Raw genomic sequence first — 19,938 nt, forward strand, 5'->3', positions numbered from 1 at the left:
TATGGCACACGAGAACTATATAGAGCTGAATCTGATTAGAGAGAGAGAGAGAGAGAATGTGGAAAGTAGAAACCCCACACGCCTATCTTACACGCGGCCGGTCTCTATCATACGATTGGCATCATGAATCTTAGGCTCCGTTTCAGTACTCAATATAAGTACTTATTTTTTAAAAAGGTAATTTTAAGTTAAAAAATAATGTGTTTACGCAAATAATTTTTCTACCAATATGAATCTTGTTTGATATATCTCATCGAGATCTTTTATATGGTGCAAAAAAAATTAAAAAATTATTTTTCATTTACATTATTTTTGAGTTTAAAAATATGAAATAAGTACTTATTTTTTAAAAAGGTGTTCTGGAACGGAGCCTTAGTGGAGCAATGTTACTGATACCGTATTTTGATACCATATTTTTACTCCATAAATACAAGTGTGGTGTCACTTGACTTGCTCATTTTGTGTCTATGATGTAAAAAATACGGTGTCAATAGACTTTCTCATCTTAGTCACACAATCATTCAAAATAACGTTGGTTTTCGCTTTCGATTTTCGCACAAACATTGTGTTTGGTTTGAGTCACAAGGCCCAACTATTTCACTCTACACATTGTCCCAAATAAGTTCTCTCTTCAATTATTAGGCTCCGTTCCGGAACCACAAAAAAAAAACCCTTATTTTTTAAGAAAATAATTTTAAGTTCAAATATTATGGGCTTATTGAAATCTAAAAATATGCAATATGGATCTGTTTTGAAAGATCTTGATGAAATCTTTTATACGATGCAAAAAAATTAAAAAATTATTTTTCATTTACTTTATTTTTGAGTTTGAAAATGTGAAATAAATTGCTTATTTTTTAAGAAGATTTCTGGAACGGAGCATTATTCTCATCCCTCTATCTATCTCCATTCATTGTCTAAAAAAAGGATCTAGAGACCTGTAGTGAGCAAACTAAGGGTGCAGTGAATCATCTTAGCAATAATGGTTTGGATTTAAAATAAAAAATTTCCTCGGGAGAGAGTTCTCTTTCATGAAAGAATTTATTTTGAATCCAAACCATTGAAAACAGTTTCGGAGCGCTGCGATGGCTCACTACACTCTATAACAACTTTGCTCATTGCAGGATCCTCAAATTCCCCCAAAAACCTCTCTCAAAACCCAAATCAAACAAAGCAGTTACTTCTTGCTCATGAATTTTAATCATTTGGGAGATTTTTGAAAAGCGCATTTGACGCTAGCATGTGTGCTCCTGCATCTCTAACCCATCTCTAAAAGTTCAAAATGATAAATTGATATGACATATTAGAGGGAGAATTTGTAATTTATTCTCATTTTTTGCATTTTATATGAGAATGTAGGAAGGACTCATCCTACTTTTTAGATATTTAGGTCTCCAAACCATTTTGGAGATAAAATTTCTAAAAAGTACGATATGCCTCCCCTGGACCCTTAGGCTACATTCCAGAACAAAAAATAAGTCCTTATTTTTTAATAAGACAATTATAAGCTCAAAAATTATGGGTTTATTGAAATCTAAAAATATGCAATATGGATCTTGTTTGGAAGATCTCGATGAGATCTTTTATACAATGCAAAAAAAATTGAAAAATTATTTTTCATTTACTTTATTTTTGAGTTTAAAAATATGAAATAAACTGCTTATTTTTTAAGAAGGTTTCTGAAACGGGACCTTATATTCTCTCATAAAGTATAAAAAATAGGAATAAATTACAAAATTTCCATCCAATATATCACATCTATTCTCTAATTTGGACATTTAAAGATGAGTTAGAGATGCTCTTATCGTGCTGGGGGAGTGAACTTTTCGAAAGGCGCGTGGGAGAGAAGTTTCCGTGAAACGGGGCAACCGCAGCTGCGGAGTGATTACTCTGTGTCTGTCGGTCACATGACAGGCAAGTTTGGGTCGGCTGTGACGGGTTCAGGGGACAGGAAAAGGAAAGCATCCACCAAACGTACTACAGCATTAGTGGGCGTGGGGCCCGAGATTGGACGGCGGAGATGAGTTTTGAGAGGGTCGTAGGAGAGAATTTAGGAGCGTTGGATCATGGGGGGAGGAATGAGCGCATATGGAGTGGGGTCCAACATGTTGTCGTTGATGTGGGTGGCAATGCCTATCTGGGTGTTTGAGTCTGAAGTGGGACCTTTTTTCAAAAAAATTATATATATTTTAAAAAATGAAATGGTACCCAAGTCAATATTGATCGGGTTATACTCATTCCGTCACAATTTGTGTCCATTCCGTGGGTTGATTTTTCACGTGGTCCTTATGATGCAAATTATATTTTGTATCACGATCTCATTAGATGATTCGAAAGATTCATTTAATTGGCCTCAACGAGTTTGGCACATGTAAAAGATTAGATTGATCGGAGGCCGGCATTCACCTGAATAAGCCATATTTGTCACGCAAAAAATGAATGGTCAGACTCTCTGATCACTTAAATTTTTCTTCAAATAAATATACAATTCAAGTCTATAGGACTCTCTTCATTTGGAGTTTTGAAAAACCAATTTTGGGAACATATCAATCAATGTGCAGCCAACCTACGCACATCTTAATTAATTCTGAGTCACCAATCTCTCGTTGGAGAATAAATTCTATCCACCGCCGGTGTAAAATTTCATTTTTCCACCACCGCTTATTTTGGGCCTCACCGAGTGTCTATTGTTGTGATCTGAACCGTTCATATTTTAAGACCTATAATACAGTATTGCCATGCAAAAAGTCAGCTTGATCGAATATCAATAGATATATCAAAATTAGAATTTTGGTTTATAAAATGGACGATCTAATTTCTGTCAATAATGATAAAGATAAACTATTCATTTTACAAAGCAAAATTTAATTTTTGATACTCCTATCGATGTTTGATCAAATTTATTTTTTGCATGGATACACTACTATGTGGGGTCTACAAGATGAACGGTTCAGATCAACAATAAACACACGGTAGAACTGAAAAAGGTGGTGGTGGAAAAGTGGAATTTACCACTGCCGGTGGAAAGAATTCAATCTTCTCTCGTTGTCCTGCATGCAACGAAATTGCATTAAATCGAGATAAAATCCTAGATGAATTGACCCACAAGTGTTGATAGAACCTATATATGGCTTATATTGCCATCGTTCGGTCCCTTGTTAGTTGACGATGGAGTTGGCTTTTCCAGGAATTAGTTAGGGTTCGCTCATAAGAAGTTTGAACACCTGAGTTATAAGAAAAAATAAGCCACCACCTTAATTTACTTAAAATTCTTTAATTATGGCATTTATTATTATTATATTTTTCTTGATCCGATTAACTTAGGAGTTAGGGCAGGTTGAAACTAAGGTTTTGACCCTAGCTGGATCGTTTTATGAATTTAATTATTAGGCCTAATCATGCTTTCGGTCGGTTAAACAGAATAAAGCATCTCTAATGATGATGCATTATAATTAATTTGGTGATATACTTTACTGGTATATAACAAAAATACACTTTTCTAATTTCTACATATAGGCGACGACCTGCTCTAACGACATGTGCTACTAAAATTGTAATATTATTATTATTTCAATAATGGACTTTCAAATGCTACCAGATTATTTCACTGCAAAAATAGTAGACGATATACAAGTATATATATAATACTACTAAAAATGTAGTACTAGGCTACTAGCTACGCTTACTTTGATTTGGTTCGCCACCAAACTACGGTGAGATCATGATGCTCCGTCTTTCTTTTTGGAAAGGACGTCGTGACCTCAACTTTTATTTTCAAAGTTATACTATACATACAATCGACACTTTCTTACATTTCACGACAATGTGTATGGATCGACAAGGAGTAGAGTGAGGTTTCGAAAAGAGAGGAACGAAATTAGGAGAGCGCGCATAATATTGGACCAATAATTTCTTCACGCAGTTCACATCTGTCATGATAATACAGTTTTTTTTCAGTTTAAGTCGGTGTACTCGATTCCTTCAGTGTCTGGTTTAGGGTTAGCTCCGCTAGCTCAACCATTGTGAGGAAGTTTCCCCCTGACTTGGTGTCAAACAGACCTGGCAGGAAAACTAATCAGTGGCCACCCAATTCACGCATCGGTAGGTGGCACCAGTCTATGAGTTTGCCGAGTAGATTATTCAACGTTCCTGGAATACTACGTGACGTTGTCAATGTGGTACTCCCAACATTTTATTTGGCAATAAAGCATGCGGTGAGTCGGTGAAGATATTATTACACTTTCTTAGAGGGTGGTTGGGAAACAATGAGTGATCCGTATTGTGTGATGATGATATTTTATTTACAGAAAATACCTCGTGAAAAATTGACCATGCCACGTAGTATTCCGGGTCATTGGCCGAGTTTGCCAAACAACACATTTTGGCAGGATGGGTAGTTTTAAATTGGCCATGCCTATCCAGATGTGTACGTAGACCCAACATTTAGGTTAGGTGTGAGTGTGACATCCCAAAACTTACCCACATATACTAACATCACACCAAAACACACAACTCATCCCCCATGGGAAAGGCCAAAAGAGTAGCAATGTTACATCAAAGAACAACTCATACCTGTCGGAGGGAGCCCTTAAACATTGGGAGCGAGTCCTACCACTGGACAAAAGGAGTGGGTCCAATTTCAGCAATGAACGGCTCGGATTTTAATCCGAGCACTGGACGGTCCAGATCAATAGGAGTTTGAATCAAATCCGAGTCGTCCGTGCTAAAATGGACGGTTGGATCTTGTAGTGAGACTGTGCACTACAGGATTGCCAAATCCGAGTTCCACTTGGATTAGGCAGTAGGCACCCTTTTCTTGCATTTAAATTTTCCAAGGACCACACAGAAAAGGTGTCCACTGTCCACCTCTTCTTGTTTTGTCGAAATTGAATGAAACCTTATCTTCAAGTTGTAGCTATGTGTATTTGCATTAGAGGAAAATTCGATTACTCATCATATACAGAAAATTTACACCATAATGTTCATGTAGTACTCTGACTATTGTAGTGTGAGATTTCCTACGATGGCTATGGAATGTACCCATCCTTATTCAGGCCTTCTTTAGAGCCCGCAATGTTTAAAGGAAACAAATCATACCAGAGTCTCAGGTCGGGTGAGAATGATTTAAAGCAACCGACTTCCGTACTCTGTATGCGTTATCAACCTTATAGATTTTCGTGTGACGAATGAAAATGTCACCCAACCTGAGTATAAAAATGTTGATGGGGAGAAGTAACTTTTTTGTCATTCATAAAGGCATCAAGAGAAGTGCCTCTAAGACTTCCGGACCCCCCATTTCAAGTTATTTTCAACTCATGATCTTAAACTCGGGCCGGCCGGACAACCATAAACAATATTGTCATGTGGTGATCAAAAAGATCGATTTTTTACCTAATACTACAGTATTTACTTTGTGGCAAAACACAATAAGTTTTTTTTTGTTTTTGTTTTTCTACTTACCTAAAACACAATAAGTTGGCTACTGCTACTTGGCAGCATTGTCTTTCGACATTAATTGTAGAAAGCCTAATAAGGGTGAGAGAATGGCAGCATCTTTATTTGGATGGGTGCACGAGTGCGATGATTTTAGCTGTTGTGGACCCTGAAGCCACACGTGAAATGAGGTCTGGCACTAGGCCACTTGGTACTTTTGGGTTGCACTAGGGACCTGGACCAGGACGGTTGTAAACTGTATGCAGGCCCTACCTCGCATCCCTTCTTGTTTCCCTGCCCTCTAAAAACTACACGGACCCGAGGATGCTGCCACACGGTCCACGAGCGCATCCGAACCGTCTATCTCGGCAATTAATAGTCTTCTTTGGAAGAATTCATTTTTTAATCAAGACCATTAAAAACGCTTTTGGACAGTCTGGGTGTGCCCTGGACCTGCTCGGCAGGGTGCTTAGCAGGGATCGCTTGGCAGCGTCCACGGATTCAAAACTACACATTGCTGGCGTGGGACCATTCTATGTCTATGCATCATCTATGCATACATAGATATGTTTATCTACATGCACATACATTAACATAATAAATAAATAGTAAAGATATAGCATAATAAGCCAATTTCATGAAAAATATATTGTATATCTTCAAAATTTCAAATTATGCAACTGCTGCTAACTGATCAATCACAAGTCCACTGATACGTAATCCGTTTTGAACCAACGGAACAAGAGAAACATCGGAAGGAGAAGATGAATCTCACTGACGGATAATCTCACGCGGCAAGAGAGCACCCAATCCACCAGACTAACTCTTCTTATCAAGTTGTACTGTTGGTTGCTTTGTAGTATGTGAAAAGATAATTTGTTCTACCTTTCTCTCGAATTGTAATGCATCCCGAATATTTCTTCCTATAAACTGTAAATTTATAGCAGAGCACAAAATCAAATAGATACATCTTAGATCGCAAAGCTACAAGCCTATTGTGTCAGTTTCCTCATGGCCAAGTGAAAAGTAATTCCAAATCTCGGAAGCCGTCACTCTTACGGCTTGTTTTAGGGAACTCGAACACACCAAAAAATTTGAACGAACAGGCTACCACCATGAAATGGGGCCTAAACCTTTAGGGTCGTCTTCACCAGTAACATCAAGCGAACCCTGCAATATATATAGATAGTATAGCGGTTACCTCACTGTTAACAGAAACTGCAATTTTCTAAAAGCAGCAATGCTTCTGATAGAGTTTTGGAACATGAGAGTAGAGCTATTACTCAGAAGCCGTCACTCTTACAGCTTGTTTTAGGGAACTCGAACATTACCAAAAAATCCGAACGAACAGGCTACCACCATGAAATGGGGCCTAAACCATCAGCATCAAGTGAACCCTGAAAAATATACAGATATCGTGGTAACCTCATTATTAATAGAAACTGCAATTTCCAAAAGCAGCAATGCTTCTGATAGAGTTTTGGAAAACAAGAGCAGTCTTATCATTTTCAATGTATAAGGCGCCAGTAAAATGTTTACTGCTGTAAGTTAGAGGAGAGCTTTGGATCCGTTTCCATATATTTCTAGTAACAGGCTTAGCTCCGAATCAACACCCTCTAAAACTCTATTTTAGAGGATGAAAAAAAGGCTTTTTTTCTTCAAAGCGTGGTTATTGAGTGTTACACTATCCGTGTCAACTCCAACCCCATTACTCCATTTCTTCAAAATCCTTCTCTATTTTCTATCTAAAACTCCAACAATTCTCTCATTTCCTCCAAAATCTGGTTCACTACATTTTTATCAAAACATATTAAAAAAGCGTTCGCCTATGAATTAGCTCCAACAGAATATTGATCTCTTTTTAAAGGTATTATGAATATCATCCTAATAGTACTAACTTATGAAAAATGAACATAGAAATTAAAAGTTTTATCCATTTAATGAATAAAGTTCAATTCTCCATATTTGCAGGATGATCCTCAATTTTTCTTTCCATCCTCTGTACTTGGAGGACCAACACCCATCCCCTACCATGGAGAAAAGTTTTTTAGGATGGGTAGGAGGAGAATGATCCATACTACAGCAAAATGGAGAAATGGAGGATGGGTTGGAGATGCCCTAACACACAAAATTCAGTCATCAAGTATCCCCATATATTTCAATAAGAAAATACCAATAAAAATAGGTTTATCAACCATGTACAGAGGTTGTGCACAGTTGCAACTTAAAGCTCTAATGTTGTTCTTTCTTTTTCTTTCTTTTTGGGGGGTAAATACTAATGTTGTTCTTTGCGATGGAGAAACAAGTCTTTTTGGTCTCTCTCACCTCTCAATCCTTAACATCACACGTTCAAAAGAAGGTATCGGATGCCACAGCGAGAGGGGGCAGAAAAATCAGGGAAGTTAAGTTAAAAGGTGGACTTACTGTAATCACCATAGGAGCAAATGGCTTGGATTGTTTTTCTTGCTCAACTGGTAACCGATTTGGTGGTTTTGCTTTCTCAACTGAAGAAGGATTTGGTTGTTTTCCTTGCTCAACTGATGATGGACTTGCTGGTTTTTCTTCCTCAACTGGTATTGAAGGATATTTTATACTTTGAACTTGGAACCGAATCTGCAGTTGAACACAGGAACTAAAGATTCAGTTAATTAATAAAGAGTCATTATCTTAAAGAACTGAAAAAAAATAAATTAAGAACTGAAAAGCTTCAAAGAACAATACCAACCTCATCGGTTCCATCTATAGGAAAACTCTGTCCTTCATACTCCCATACCCAGCTGATTTTTTTTTGGAGAGCAAGACACAAAATCATGAACATTAATTGAGGTCATGAATGTGCTAAACGAATTATTGATAAAAGACTTGATCGGGAGCATACTCTACAGTAAGTATTGGAAATGAATAATCAGTTCAAACACAACTCTTACCTATTTACCGGGTCAGCCTTAAGATGGGATGGATTTGGCATTAGATGGACAGGCACGTAGATATCCTCAAAAAATCCAAGCGATACTGACAATAACAAATTCAAGTCCAATGTAAGGGCACTATTCAAACTTAATTTAACATTCTTCCAAATTAGAACTACCAGATGGACAAGATTTCATATGCGAATTAGGGCCGCAAGATAGTGGGATCAACAGTAACATAAGTGATACCCGATTTGGAAAATGGGAAGGAAGAAAAAAATAAAAGATAACGGGGTAAAGCTCACCACCCGAGATAGGACGCCAGGGGATACATATAATCACCACCCGAGGTGTCTAACAAGGGATACAGGGCTAAACAAAATCACCACCTATCGGATCCACTGAAGGATAGAGTAAACAAGAAGAACTAATCTTCTCACAAGCCAAAGGCTAATTCAATTCAACTCAACTCTCTACTCATTTCATTCATGATCAAGACATTATATTGGACACTCTTGGAACATCCTTCCAAGTTCCAAGCATAGGAAAAATAAATGTGCATATCTGTTTACTCTTGTACTGTTACTGCAATCAATTTGAGGGTACAATAAATATCGTGAAGGGTTTCGTGGTCAAAGATGGAATCTTCCTGACAGCAGGTGAAGGTAGGAAGTTCGTCTAATTGCCTCATTCAAAAGCCTTCATGCCAAAAAAAATAATAGCAAACTGCGACAAAAAGGGAAGGAAAATATGCATCGTGCAGCAACTTGGCAAGTCGAACAATGACATGCTTAGACAAAATTTGTTGCAAGGACTTTAGCAGAAAGAAAAGACACTAATTCGAGGAAAACAAAGAGTAACATATCATAAAGCAAATGTAACGTGATTAAAATGGACAAGAAGTATACGAGTCATACAACGTAAACCGTTAGCATCAGATTCTTTGAGTTTTGCAGCTATAACCTCTCCCACAAACGGACGAAACATTATCAGCCGGAAAAGCACCTGCCAAGAACACCATTACGTCCCTTGTTAAGTAAACATGCATGAAGGGGTGTTGTGACACCCAAAGGAAAACCTCATTAACTGAATTTTACACAGATTTTGTGAAAGCACAAGGACATTCATATGGAGACATCACCAACACCATACTTGATGAGAAGAAGGAAACAATGACATCACCATAACCATACTTGATGAGAAGTAAAAAGACATTTACCATAATGAAAGTAGAATAATTCCCGATGTTCAAGGAAATGTCATATTATGATAATGCTACACGACTATAGTGTTTACTGGAGCAGCCCTCAATCTCATTGAAAGTAAAAGGGAAAGTCTACAATACACATCCCTTAAAAGTGCGTACCATATGCACCTATTGTATGGTTCATTCATAACATTTTAGTGTGTTTCGTAGCTTTTGTTCTAGAACTCATAACTTTTCAACAATACAATTCGTAACATTTTCATTATGATTCTTAACATTTGGTGCATTCGTAACTTTTATACTAAAATCGTAACTTTTTAGCAATACCATTCATAACATTTTCTCTATAAATCATAACATTTTGGGGGTGTATATGATACACACCCAAATAAGGAGGGTGTATTGTAGCATTTCCAGTACCAATTCGCATATTGTTGAAGGGACTCGATCTTTCCTTAGGGAAAGCAATGAATCAATTTTGTTCTTCTGTTTTTGGCTCGTCACGAACCAAAAACATCAATTATCGGATAATTGAAATTAAATTCACTAAAATAATTGAATTTAAAGCATCATATTTCTTCTTTATACATAAAGTTTACAAATAGACAACTTTCTTGCAATACATTTCAATTATTGTAGTGAATTTAAACTCCATACTGAAGAAATGCTAAAACTCAATCTTCTTAAGAATCTATGGAGAGGTTCTTTGAAGACCATCGTGACACATTTGTATTCGTGGGGCCGAGGGCCCTTACTATCGCCCTGCTGGTGCTTTTCTTTTTTGAACTTACCTTTATGGACATTGTTAACTTCTTTTCGACCAGATCCTCCTTTACCAAACCCGTTTGCACTGGTACCCATGTTGATGAAGCTCTGCACGGCCTTGGCTCATTCGGTTATGGCCTCAGCTAGTTTATAGTGCTGGTCAATAGACTCAATACGGAGATAAGCTCATCCGTGTCTTTCCGCTCGTTGAGAACGAAATCCTTGAACACTTGGCAAGCAACAACAATCTATTGGTAGTTTGGTACTAGGAGCAGCCCACAATCTCATAGAAAGTATCCCAGTAGAAGGAACTCAGACTTGGCCTTCCCTAGGTAAAAGGAGTAGGCCAACACCGGTCGTTTATCAAACCACAAGAGGCCGAGCTCCCCCAGACTTGATTGGAACAACTTGCACATTAAGGCTTCGTCAGTTGAGTAGAGAGACGTCATCTGGCAAAAGTGGACCAGGTGATCACTTAGTAGAAGGATCCTTCTAAAATGGGTGCGCTCCCTAGACGGGAGCTCGAATCAGCGCTCCCATCTTGGGAGCGAGCTCGCTCCCCTCAAGATGGGAGCTCGCTCCTAACTAAAATGGGAGCTTATCGGGCCGATAAGGCAGTTATTTTCTTACTTTTAAGGGAATTATGCTATTGTGGAAATAAGAATATGAAAATCACATTAGTCAAGAAGCTTTGCAAATTGAGAATATATAACTTCCTATAATTACACTTTAAGATCAGATTTCAGTAAGTATCACTTTTTCTTTAATAGTTAAGTATTTAAAGATATTTTATATACATATTTTTATATAATCTATATACGCTCCTTGGGCGCTCCCCACCTTAGGAGATTCTAGGTGCCTCCACTAGCCCGCACCCGCTCCCACTTCTGCTCCTGCTACTAAGGGTGAGCATATGCGTCAGTCTTAGGTTCAAACCTGTTAAACTTTGAAACGTTAAAATTCCTTGGAGGCCCTCCGTAATGGCGACGAGACCAGTTGTTCAAGAAATTAGGTCCACCTTAGACTAGTCTAAGAAATAGCAGAAATAACAACTACAAAATAGTTTTCCTAGATCTCACCACACGACAACCTCACTGCTAACTTACCGTATGTACACATTTGTTCCCCACTAACAAGGACCTTCTCATTTCCTGTGCAAATGTATCAATTACTCATTTTCAATCTGCAACAAATATTAACGTAGTTCGAACTTCTGAAATCCTCTTACAATCATCTCCACACAAACAAAACGCGACTCGCTGAAGTGCTATTACAGGCAATAGTATGGTGTTCCGCACAAGGAATTTCAGCTAACGAGGCTGACATGGAGCTCTCTCTGAGTTCAACCAGAATCAATGGAGTTTACACATGGCACTAAACCACAAGAAATAAGTAATCTAACGGCCTCCCATAAGTACAACTACAAGGAAATATCTAGAATACAGTAATTCAAAAAGGCATGCTAAAGAAAGAATTGAACGGAAAAACATTACAATGAGTTTCACAATACAGGCCATACGCACCGTATAGGTCGAAGCACCGTCTCCGGGAAAAATAAAGCCCTTGCCAATTTCCTGAATATCGTAGACTGAGACGCAAAGCCCCAAGTTCGCAATAACCTTCGTTTGAACAGCAAAAAAATCAAAAACACGTCAAAAAAACACAAGGATGAGAGAAGAATGGATTTCAAAGGTAACGAATAGAAAACTGTGGTGAGAAGAATTGGACCTTGTCTAAGAAGAGAGCTTCAAGTTCTCCCCTGATTGCGACGTGGAGAGGAAGGTCGAGGAGGTGAGGCGGCAAACGCAGCGTGTGCTCGATTAAACTTAAACAGAACATTTGAGCTTTGATTAGTGAGAAGATGGTTTAGGAATGGAAACTGTCGTCGGAGTCCACGGAGGTGCTGGTGAAGCAGGCGGAGGCGGAGCCGAAATCGGGGAGAGAGAGAGAGAGGGGGGGGAAGGTTTATGCTTTTTTCCTTTCTTGTTATTAATAAATGTTTAGTATGTCTTTAGCTAGTATTATTAATTATTAAAAATATGTCTTGAGCCGTGATTTTCCCAAACAATGTTCCTAAACAACTTTTTAAAATTCCCCAAGTGGCCCAAGATGTCTTTCTTGGAGAATTTTAATATTGAGAATAATTTCCTTGATAATTAATTTTATGAAAATTACTTGGAGGTCCTTGGTCCCACTAAAATTATCCAAATTGTTGAAGCCAAAATCAATTAAAGAACTTATTTGAGGGTCGTTAACATTATTATCATCAGAAATCCTAGCCGTACCGACCAATTTCAAACCGAAACCGTACCGACGGCCGCTTCGGGCTGTCTCCGGCCACCGGACGGCCGATCCGAGCCGTTCAAAAATTCTAAAAAAAAAAACCGAGTGGCCTTACGCGGGAATAAACGGCATCCGATGTATGTAGAGTGGTTAGATCGAGTACCCTATTTTTCGTATATACTCGTGTATATATGTATACGCGAAAACTAGGGTACTCGATCTAACCACCCTACACATATCGGATGCCGTTTATTCTCGCGTAAGGCCCCTCGGTTTTTTTTTTTAGAATTTTTGAACGGCTCGGATCGGCCGTCCGGTGGCCGGAGACAGCCCGGAGAGACCGTCGGTACGATTTCGGTTTGAAATTGGTCGGTACGGCTAGCACTTCTCTATTATCATAGGGATACAATTGAAAACGAAGCATAGAAAATACGGATAATAAATTTTGAGTTGACTACACCGTGTTTGCTAGATATATATTTTTGCATCATTTTCTTTTTTGATTTGAAAAAAAAAATAAAGATAAAAACGTGTTTCATATTTGGATTATTTACATAATCAGTTTCTAATTTTATTTTAAAAAAAATCTGCTTTTGTTTTACCCGAAAACTAATCTGGTTGATGCATTTGAAACTAGACAACGATAAAAAGGAAATTGCAATTTTAAAAAATTCAGCATACATTATTGCGAATAAACTTGCTTTCTTTCTCGCAAATCGGTAGTAGAGATCATTACATCATCTATAAGGTATAAAGTACAAATCACGGGACACTATATCTATTATGAGAGTCCACGAGATAATCAAGCCTAACAACTAAACTAACAGGATAAATAAGCCCATCAAAAGGACCACAATCACTATAAACCCAACCCAATTACAAGCCCCGTTAAGAGGAGAAATAACCTCAACAAATACACCCACACATAGGTGGGAAGACTCGTACTCCTAACCTCCTAATGAGATGCAAGAGTCATGGCCAACTGAGTTAGCATCAGTTGGTTAAACTTGCTTTTTGTAGACTCCGTATTTTGCATAAATGTGACGAGAAAAGCATTAAGGTTTTTTCCTCTTAAAAATACCTCAATTCTTCAAATATTCTACCAACCAGAATAGACTAATTTGTAGCAAACCAATTTATTTTGCAGCTTTTATTGTAACACTAACATTTAATCCATAATTCAAAGCTGCAACAAACACACTTCATAGCTTCTCTAAAATCTTGAATCTGGAGCAGAATCAACAATGTAAAATATAAGAAAAAGCTGTCGTAAACAGTCCCCATATCATTAATTTGAAAATCAAGAATCCCTTCTTAATTCCTACTATTGATTTCTAGAATGGATTATGTACACACAAGCACCAGGATTGCGACTAACCCACATAAGGACTTGCCTTATTCCACCACCCCATTATTCCTAACCACTAACTCAGCTCCTACATGATTTTGGCCGAAAAAATTCCCTGTCAAAATTTACGAAACGGAAAAATATGGGAAGAATGAGAGAAAAATCAAGTAAAAATGCGCAGTGTCCCCTCTCACACGAAACGTCGAATCTGTGCGGTGAATTTGAATCAAATTTCAGGGCTCCAATTGCAATGGTTCAGGATTCAATCATCTCTGAATGTTGCATTGTTGGAGGTACGGATGTCCATAGTTAACATGCCTCCTCCAGTATTCCTTGTACTTATCAGGCCCGGTATCCAACCACGGCTTCATGATTCCGTTGAAGTGTATGACTGCAGCCTGCTCGATGTCTACCCTCCTGACGCCAGAGTCGTGACCTAGGCCAAGGATGTGCCATGTCCTGTCCAAGGCCATGGTATGGTTGTAGAAGGTGACCCAACCTAAGGGCAGGCTACCCGCCTTCCACAATGGCCTTTCATCTCCCTGCATGATTCCCAATTATAAGAATAAGCATAGCAGTTGTATTCACAGAAAAACCAAACGTGTGCATAGGCCTAACAATACCACCAGAAAAGAGAGGTACATAAGCAATTAATGGTAAACCACTCTCATGAACCCTTCCAATGCCTGATTGATGGGCTAGAACAAACACAGAAAACAAAAATGCACATCAGCTAGACTCGAAACCATTGCAACACATAAACGAGATAGCATCCGATAAGGTTTCCAATCTCAGTAGTTATGTCACCTTGCAAGTTCCCAGCAATTGACATTGTGCTTGTGGAGCGGAGCTTACTCCCTTAGTACTAGAGGTAAATTCCAATATTGCACGCCACCGTTTGGCCAATCATATTTTAACCGGGGAAAGGGAGGGAGTGTCATTCTTGAAATTAACCTAAGACAGGTCTTCACCCACAAACCGATGACAGTCAAATAAAACCAGATCTGGGAACACTGAAAGATAATGTCTATAACTCCAACATGATGCAATTAAAGTGATATTACTCGTATCATTGCAACATCATTCTTCTCAGAGACTAAAACGAATCACCTGACAGGTCTACAATTAAGGCACAAATAACGGAGCAAAACAATCAAGAGAGTCTTGTCCAAAAGCCTCAGAAAGTTAGCTCCATCCAACTCAAAACCAATCGGTAATGAGTGGAGAGGCCACCCAGGCTCATATACCAGTTTTGAAGGTTATAATTAACCCATGTGGGACAAGCTTTAACAGGGTCAACAAAATAAATAGCTTGAATCCATTAGAAAAAAATGAACTTGCAGAGAAAGGGTTTGAACCATACGAGTTGCAGATAGTTGTGGTAGACCCCAGTTAGATTATGTCTCCACCACTCTCGAAGATCAAACACATTCATCCCAAAAGCCCATGTGCATGCCTCGCGATCAAACCTCTTTTCAATGCTTGGGTCTGAAAAGTTGACAAACATATCCATCCGGCGAAATGAGGCTTCACCTTCCTGACAAGTCTCCACCGCTCCATTTACTTTGCCCTCCATACTGATGTTCCAAAGTCCTGTCAGATCCCTTTGCACAACCACGTCATGGTCAAGAAGCACTATCTTATTCAGCATAGGGAACACATCTGGCAGATAGAATCTAAGGTGGTTCAGTGCAGAGGTATATCTTAGGTCAGGGGAGTTTTCCTTCTGCAGTGTTGCATTGTACTTGGTGGACAACCATTCAAAAGAGTTTACACTCTGGATCTGCATTGCAGATTTGCCCGGAGGATTTAATAAGAACCACATAGACATTGCTGGGAGGTTTAGAGAATCTGTCACTACGTGAAAGACTAGCTTCTCTGGTTCCTGCAAAGCAATAATAATTCGGTTCTACTTCAGTTCAAGATATTTCAGTTCAATGCCTCATAAACATAAACAAGACGTTTCCATATTCATACATCAATCACACAACTGAATCATCATGCTATTAATCAATGGAGTTGGCACAAAAAAATTGGGTGCCGGACACGCTTCTTTAACAGCCTATCCTTTTCACTAACAAACTTTACAAGCGCTGAAATTTGTTGTCATCAGACTTGCTTCAGTTGTGCGGTCCTGTTTACTATAACAGGGAAGCCATGAACAGTCTTGATCCTAAAGAATTAATCAAGTGATGAGCAAAACAATATGTATCCATAAGAATCCAATTCGTATAACTAACTACGCAAAAAAGAAAGTGAGAGCTTTATGATGAGTCGCACAACAAAAAAAAAAAACACTCCACACCTGCACAATACAAGAAAGGTGGATTAAGTGTCAAAACTAGCATGCAGATGGTCATATCCGTGCGGCAGGTGAACTGCTGGCCAAAACTGTAATAAATGACAATTGAAAAAGATAACACAATACTAATTACTTTTTGGACCAAAAATATGCTATTCAAGTGATATGGCACCAAATAAACCTCAGGCAGCTTACCTTAGAGGTGGAAATGGTAGAGTTCACAACCACAGCACAGGCCAGAACATTGTCACTGAAGACAGCAAAGTGATAGAGATCAGGATCATGCAATTTCTGCTGATTAGGGAACTGCCACTCCTCTGGCTGCAGGGCAAAGTATTCAGCAGTCAACCGCATGGACAGGCAGTGAAGGCCTTTGGGGGTTGTCCTTCCAGCAAGCTGAAGAAGAAATTGAACTTGACTCTTCTGTGCCCTAGCCTGTTCCTCCAAATTGTAAGTCATAGCACGGAGTTTAGAGACCATGGCAGGGCAGTCTGCATACACACGGCTGGCTTTTGTCAAGGTAGCCTCCATCGCTCTTATCCTATGCAAAGCCCTGAAAAGTTTTTACTGATTGTTAGATGAGATGTAGGTAATTATGTCAAAGAGTAGCCATGTGAATGCCATCCAGTTACTTGATTACACATATTTGGTGGCACCAACTAACCAGACTTGGCTGCGGAATAATTGAATTTAGCACTCAAGAGACTTTCCTTTATCTTGATTGCCTAGGTAGCCGGATCTCCAATCCCATTTCAGAGGAGCAAGAACCAGACTCGGTACACAAGAACAGTCTAACATAAGAAAAGGATCGAAACCCAAGTTTAAAGAAAGAAAACGTGCACATCAACAAACATAAAGAAAAGCAGGTCTTATTTCACCAGTTGTGGATCTTGTACGACAGATACTCAACAATATGCATTAGAACGATTTATACAGATACTCAACAATATGCATTAGAACGATTTATATCTCGTCTATTCCCTTCCTAAATATTCAATCCCTCGCATCTCTTTCAAGTAAATTATACCCACTTTTATTGCTCTCCAAATCTATTTAAGCAGTAGGAAGTCGATGGAAAATGCACTCCTACTATCTTATTGGTTTTGCGTTTGATTCCATAGAGCATCATACCTTTGTGTAAAGATGATAACAACCAGTAATGGTGGTCGAAAAAGGAGTATGATATAACAGGACAGATCCAGACCAACCATTTGAAACTAATCCTAGGGCCTCGGTCTTGGAAAATGATATGCCAATAATTCTTTCAACTAAGTATCATGACTCTCATTTCTGTCAAACATATGATGAAGAATGGCTTCAAAAAGTAAAAAGAAGAGATTAGAAGTTTACCCCGGAGACAAATCAGAATCCTTGCTAGATTCACCAACAGCTCGTTCCAACATTCTAATTCGTAGTCTCAACTCTCTTACTAATTGGGATTTGCTACCAGGTGGAGCAAGTTCCAAGTATGCATTGGCCCTAATCAATTGATCTTTAATCTCTTTCACCTTCTCATCCGATACCCTCCTTGTCAATGCCTGTATATTTCGATTGCCTTGAACCTTTGCCTGTATATTTCGATTGCCTCGAACTGTTGCCTGTTCCGACTGTTTCTGCTATACAAAACCAGATCATGTTACTCAGCAGACCGCAAAGCAAAAGAACTTCATATTTCCACATACACTGTTTGCATATCGGATTTGTATGGGAAAGGAATAGGAAAGAGAAAGAATGGAAGATAGAATCAAACTTTTTTATTTAGTTTGATTGGCTTGGGAAATAAGAGGAAAATGAGAACATATTTTGTCAAGATATTCTCTCTTTTTTATGAAAAGAAAAGGCAAACGAATGAGTCATTTTTCATTACCTTCTCATTCCCTTTCCCACACTAAATACAAAATCTGAACGTAAGGTATTTTCTTACAAGAACTTGATTTAGGAAGGAAGTTCTTCTAGATTACATCCTAAGAGGCATTGACTTTTGAGATTATCATGTCACATCTATGTGGATATCATACCAATGATGGTTTCTCCAGGTGCACCTGTTGATAATCTTGTTTTGCATCCTGATTAGCACCTATGGTTCAAGACAAAGAGGACTTCAATAAACATCCATCATAGATAGACAAATGAGGATCGATGAAGGGAAATATATAACAATAAAATCACCATTTCTCTTTGGTATATCTGTGCTGATTCTGGCATTTTCAGATCTGTCAGACCTACTACTCCCATTAGAAGAAATGTCAGCAACCTCAGAACCTAAAACACCATCTTTATACACAACTAGTGGCGGCTCTTCCACGCTTTCACCGTCTTTCTACACCAAAGGATCCAATTCCGTTTCTTAAAAATAAGCAACAAAACAAACAGGAACAACTTCATCATATAAATCAAACCAAAAGAGTACCTCCTCAATTGAACTAAGCGTGAGAGCATCTGTCCTATATTTCTGTCCTCAAAAAGCAAAAAGAAGTCATTAGATTTCTATTGGATAAACCCCTAAATCCCTGTTGGTTGCAGAGAAATGTATGGCGCAGATTTAAGAGAGAGAGAAAAAAAAAAAAAAACGAAACTAAAACTGTACAGCAGTGTGACAGAAACATCTATTTGATTTAGTTGAAGGCTCGAAGCTACTCTCTTTGGTCAATCAAACATTTTTTTGCCAAAAAAAAACAACGGTTTTCTGTCTGATTTATCCTCTGCTTCTGTGCAATCAACCAAATAGTAGTACAAGTACTAACAAATGAAATCAAAAGCAAATACTGAGATTCATACGATAGTCGACAAATCTTCGATATACTCCTCCGATGCTGCAAGAAGAAGAAAAAAACTCAATCAATCAGACGCGAGGATTGAGAGCGCGAACGCAGAGCGAGAATTAAAACTCCGGCTTATGATCACTTCGTTAATACACGGAGATGAACTAAAATATGTCGGCTTATGTTACCTTCGGATTTGAAATTTCTCAACGTACTGGAGAGTAGAAAAATCGGAAGTAAAACAGAAACAGAGAGCAGAGAGAGGATGGATATCCTCGTGCATCGGCGATTCTGCTTCATCAAAATCCGCAAGTGTCCACACTAGGGTTTTCGAACATTGCTTTTGTATAGGTTCCGCAAAAACAGTTTAGGGTTTCTCTCGTGTTCCTGGTTCTTCTCTTCTTCGTGCTTTCTAGAGAGAGAAAGGTACCGTGTTCGTGACTGCAACGGCTTTCTATATCACGTAATCACATTGACTGTCTCGTTTTGTTTTTATGTTTCGGGCATTATATACCTTGGGAGGTTTACGTGGAGACTTGAGATTTGAGCACGGAAAAACGCAATTTTAAAACACAATTTCGGATGCAATACTGGCATTTGAAAGACGTTCGACGCATGTGATCTCTAGTACATCGACTCCAAAGTACAATTGGGTCGGGATTTTTGTCCGAAAATTGTATTTCTAGGATTTTTTGCCTCCATGAGGGATAGAACTACGGAACTATTTATTGAGTATGATTTCGTTTGGCTAAATAAGTTAATTGGCTTATTTTTTTGTCTTTATTTAAAAAATTCATATTTGTTAGTTTTTGGTCTATTTTTTTAAAGATTATTGCATCGTCATGACAAGAGGAATCTAAAAAGTAAAAAATTATAATCAAAACCTATTTTTTTTGAATAAAGACAAAAATAAGCCAATAAGTTAATTT

The 19,938-nt window shown here is 38.3% G+C and overlaps 2 protein-coding genes across 7 annotated transcripts; both read right to left on the reverse strand.

Moving 5' to 3' along the window:
- Window positions 1-6,066: 6,066 nt before the first annotated feature.
- Window positions 6,067-12,299, reverse strand: LOC131314405 (uncharacterized). Of its 5 annotated transcripts, none has more exons than XR_009196396.1 (8): window positions 12,043-12,281; window positions 11,838-11,933; window positions 9,260-9,347; window positions 8,361-8,445; window positions 8,159-8,210; window positions 7,858-8,046; window positions 6,635-6,830; window positions 6,067-6,363 (listed from the first exon to the last, which is right to left on the reverse strand). XR_009196396.1 is itself a non-coding variant. In XM_058343005.1 (8 exons), exons 1-7 carry the CDS (start codon window positions 12,151-12,153, stop codon window positions 6,786-6,788), a joined length of 666 nt encoding a protein of 221 aa, XP_058198988.1. In that variant the 5' UTR covers window positions 12,154-12,299; the 3' UTR covers window positions 6,294-6,603; window positions 6,765-6,785. The 5 variants fall into 5 exon arrangements, 4 of the variants coding, with proteins under 4 accessions (XP_058198988.1, XP_058198987.1, XP_058198985.1 ...); XM_058343005.1 differs by having other exon boundaries at window positions 6,294-6,603; window positions 6,765-6,830; window positions 12,043-12,299; XM_058343004.1 differs by having other exon boundaries at window positions 6,294-6,603; window positions 6,737-6,830; window positions 12,043-12,299.
- Window positions 12,300-13,862: 1,563 nt separating this feature from the next.
- Window positions 13,863-19,496, reverse strand: LOC131313511 (probable galacturonosyltransferase 6). 2 transcript variants are annotated; one of them, XM_058341849.1, is made up of 9 exons: window positions 19,198-19,496; window positions 19,026-19,060; window positions 18,658-18,699; window positions 18,417-18,567; window positions 18,266-18,324; window positions 17,598-17,860; window positions 16,443-16,800; window positions 15,309-15,830; window positions 13,863-14,487 (listed from the first exon to the last, which is right to left on the reverse strand). In XM_058341849.1, the coding sequence occupies exons 1-9, from the start codon at window positions 19,307-19,309 to the stop codon at window positions 14,212-14,214; spliced, it is 1,818 nt and encodes a 605-aa protein (XP_058197832.1). In that variant the 5' UTR covers window positions 19,310-19,496; the 3' UTR covers window positions 13,863-14,211. The 2 variants fall into 2 exon arrangements, with proteins under 2 accessions (XP_058197832.1, XP_058197831.1); XM_058341848.1 differs by having other exon boundaries at window positions 17,598-17,863.
- Window positions 19,497-19,938: the final 442 nt, after the last annotated feature.

This window comes from Rhododendron vialii, chromosome 13a (assembly GCF_030253575.1).
Source record: "Rhododendron vialii isolate Sample 1 chromosome 13a, ASM3025357v1".
Classification (NCBI taxonomy): domain Eukaryota; kingdom Viridiplantae; phylum Streptophyta; class Magnoliopsida; order Ericales; family Ericaceae; genus Rhododendron; species Rhododendron vialii.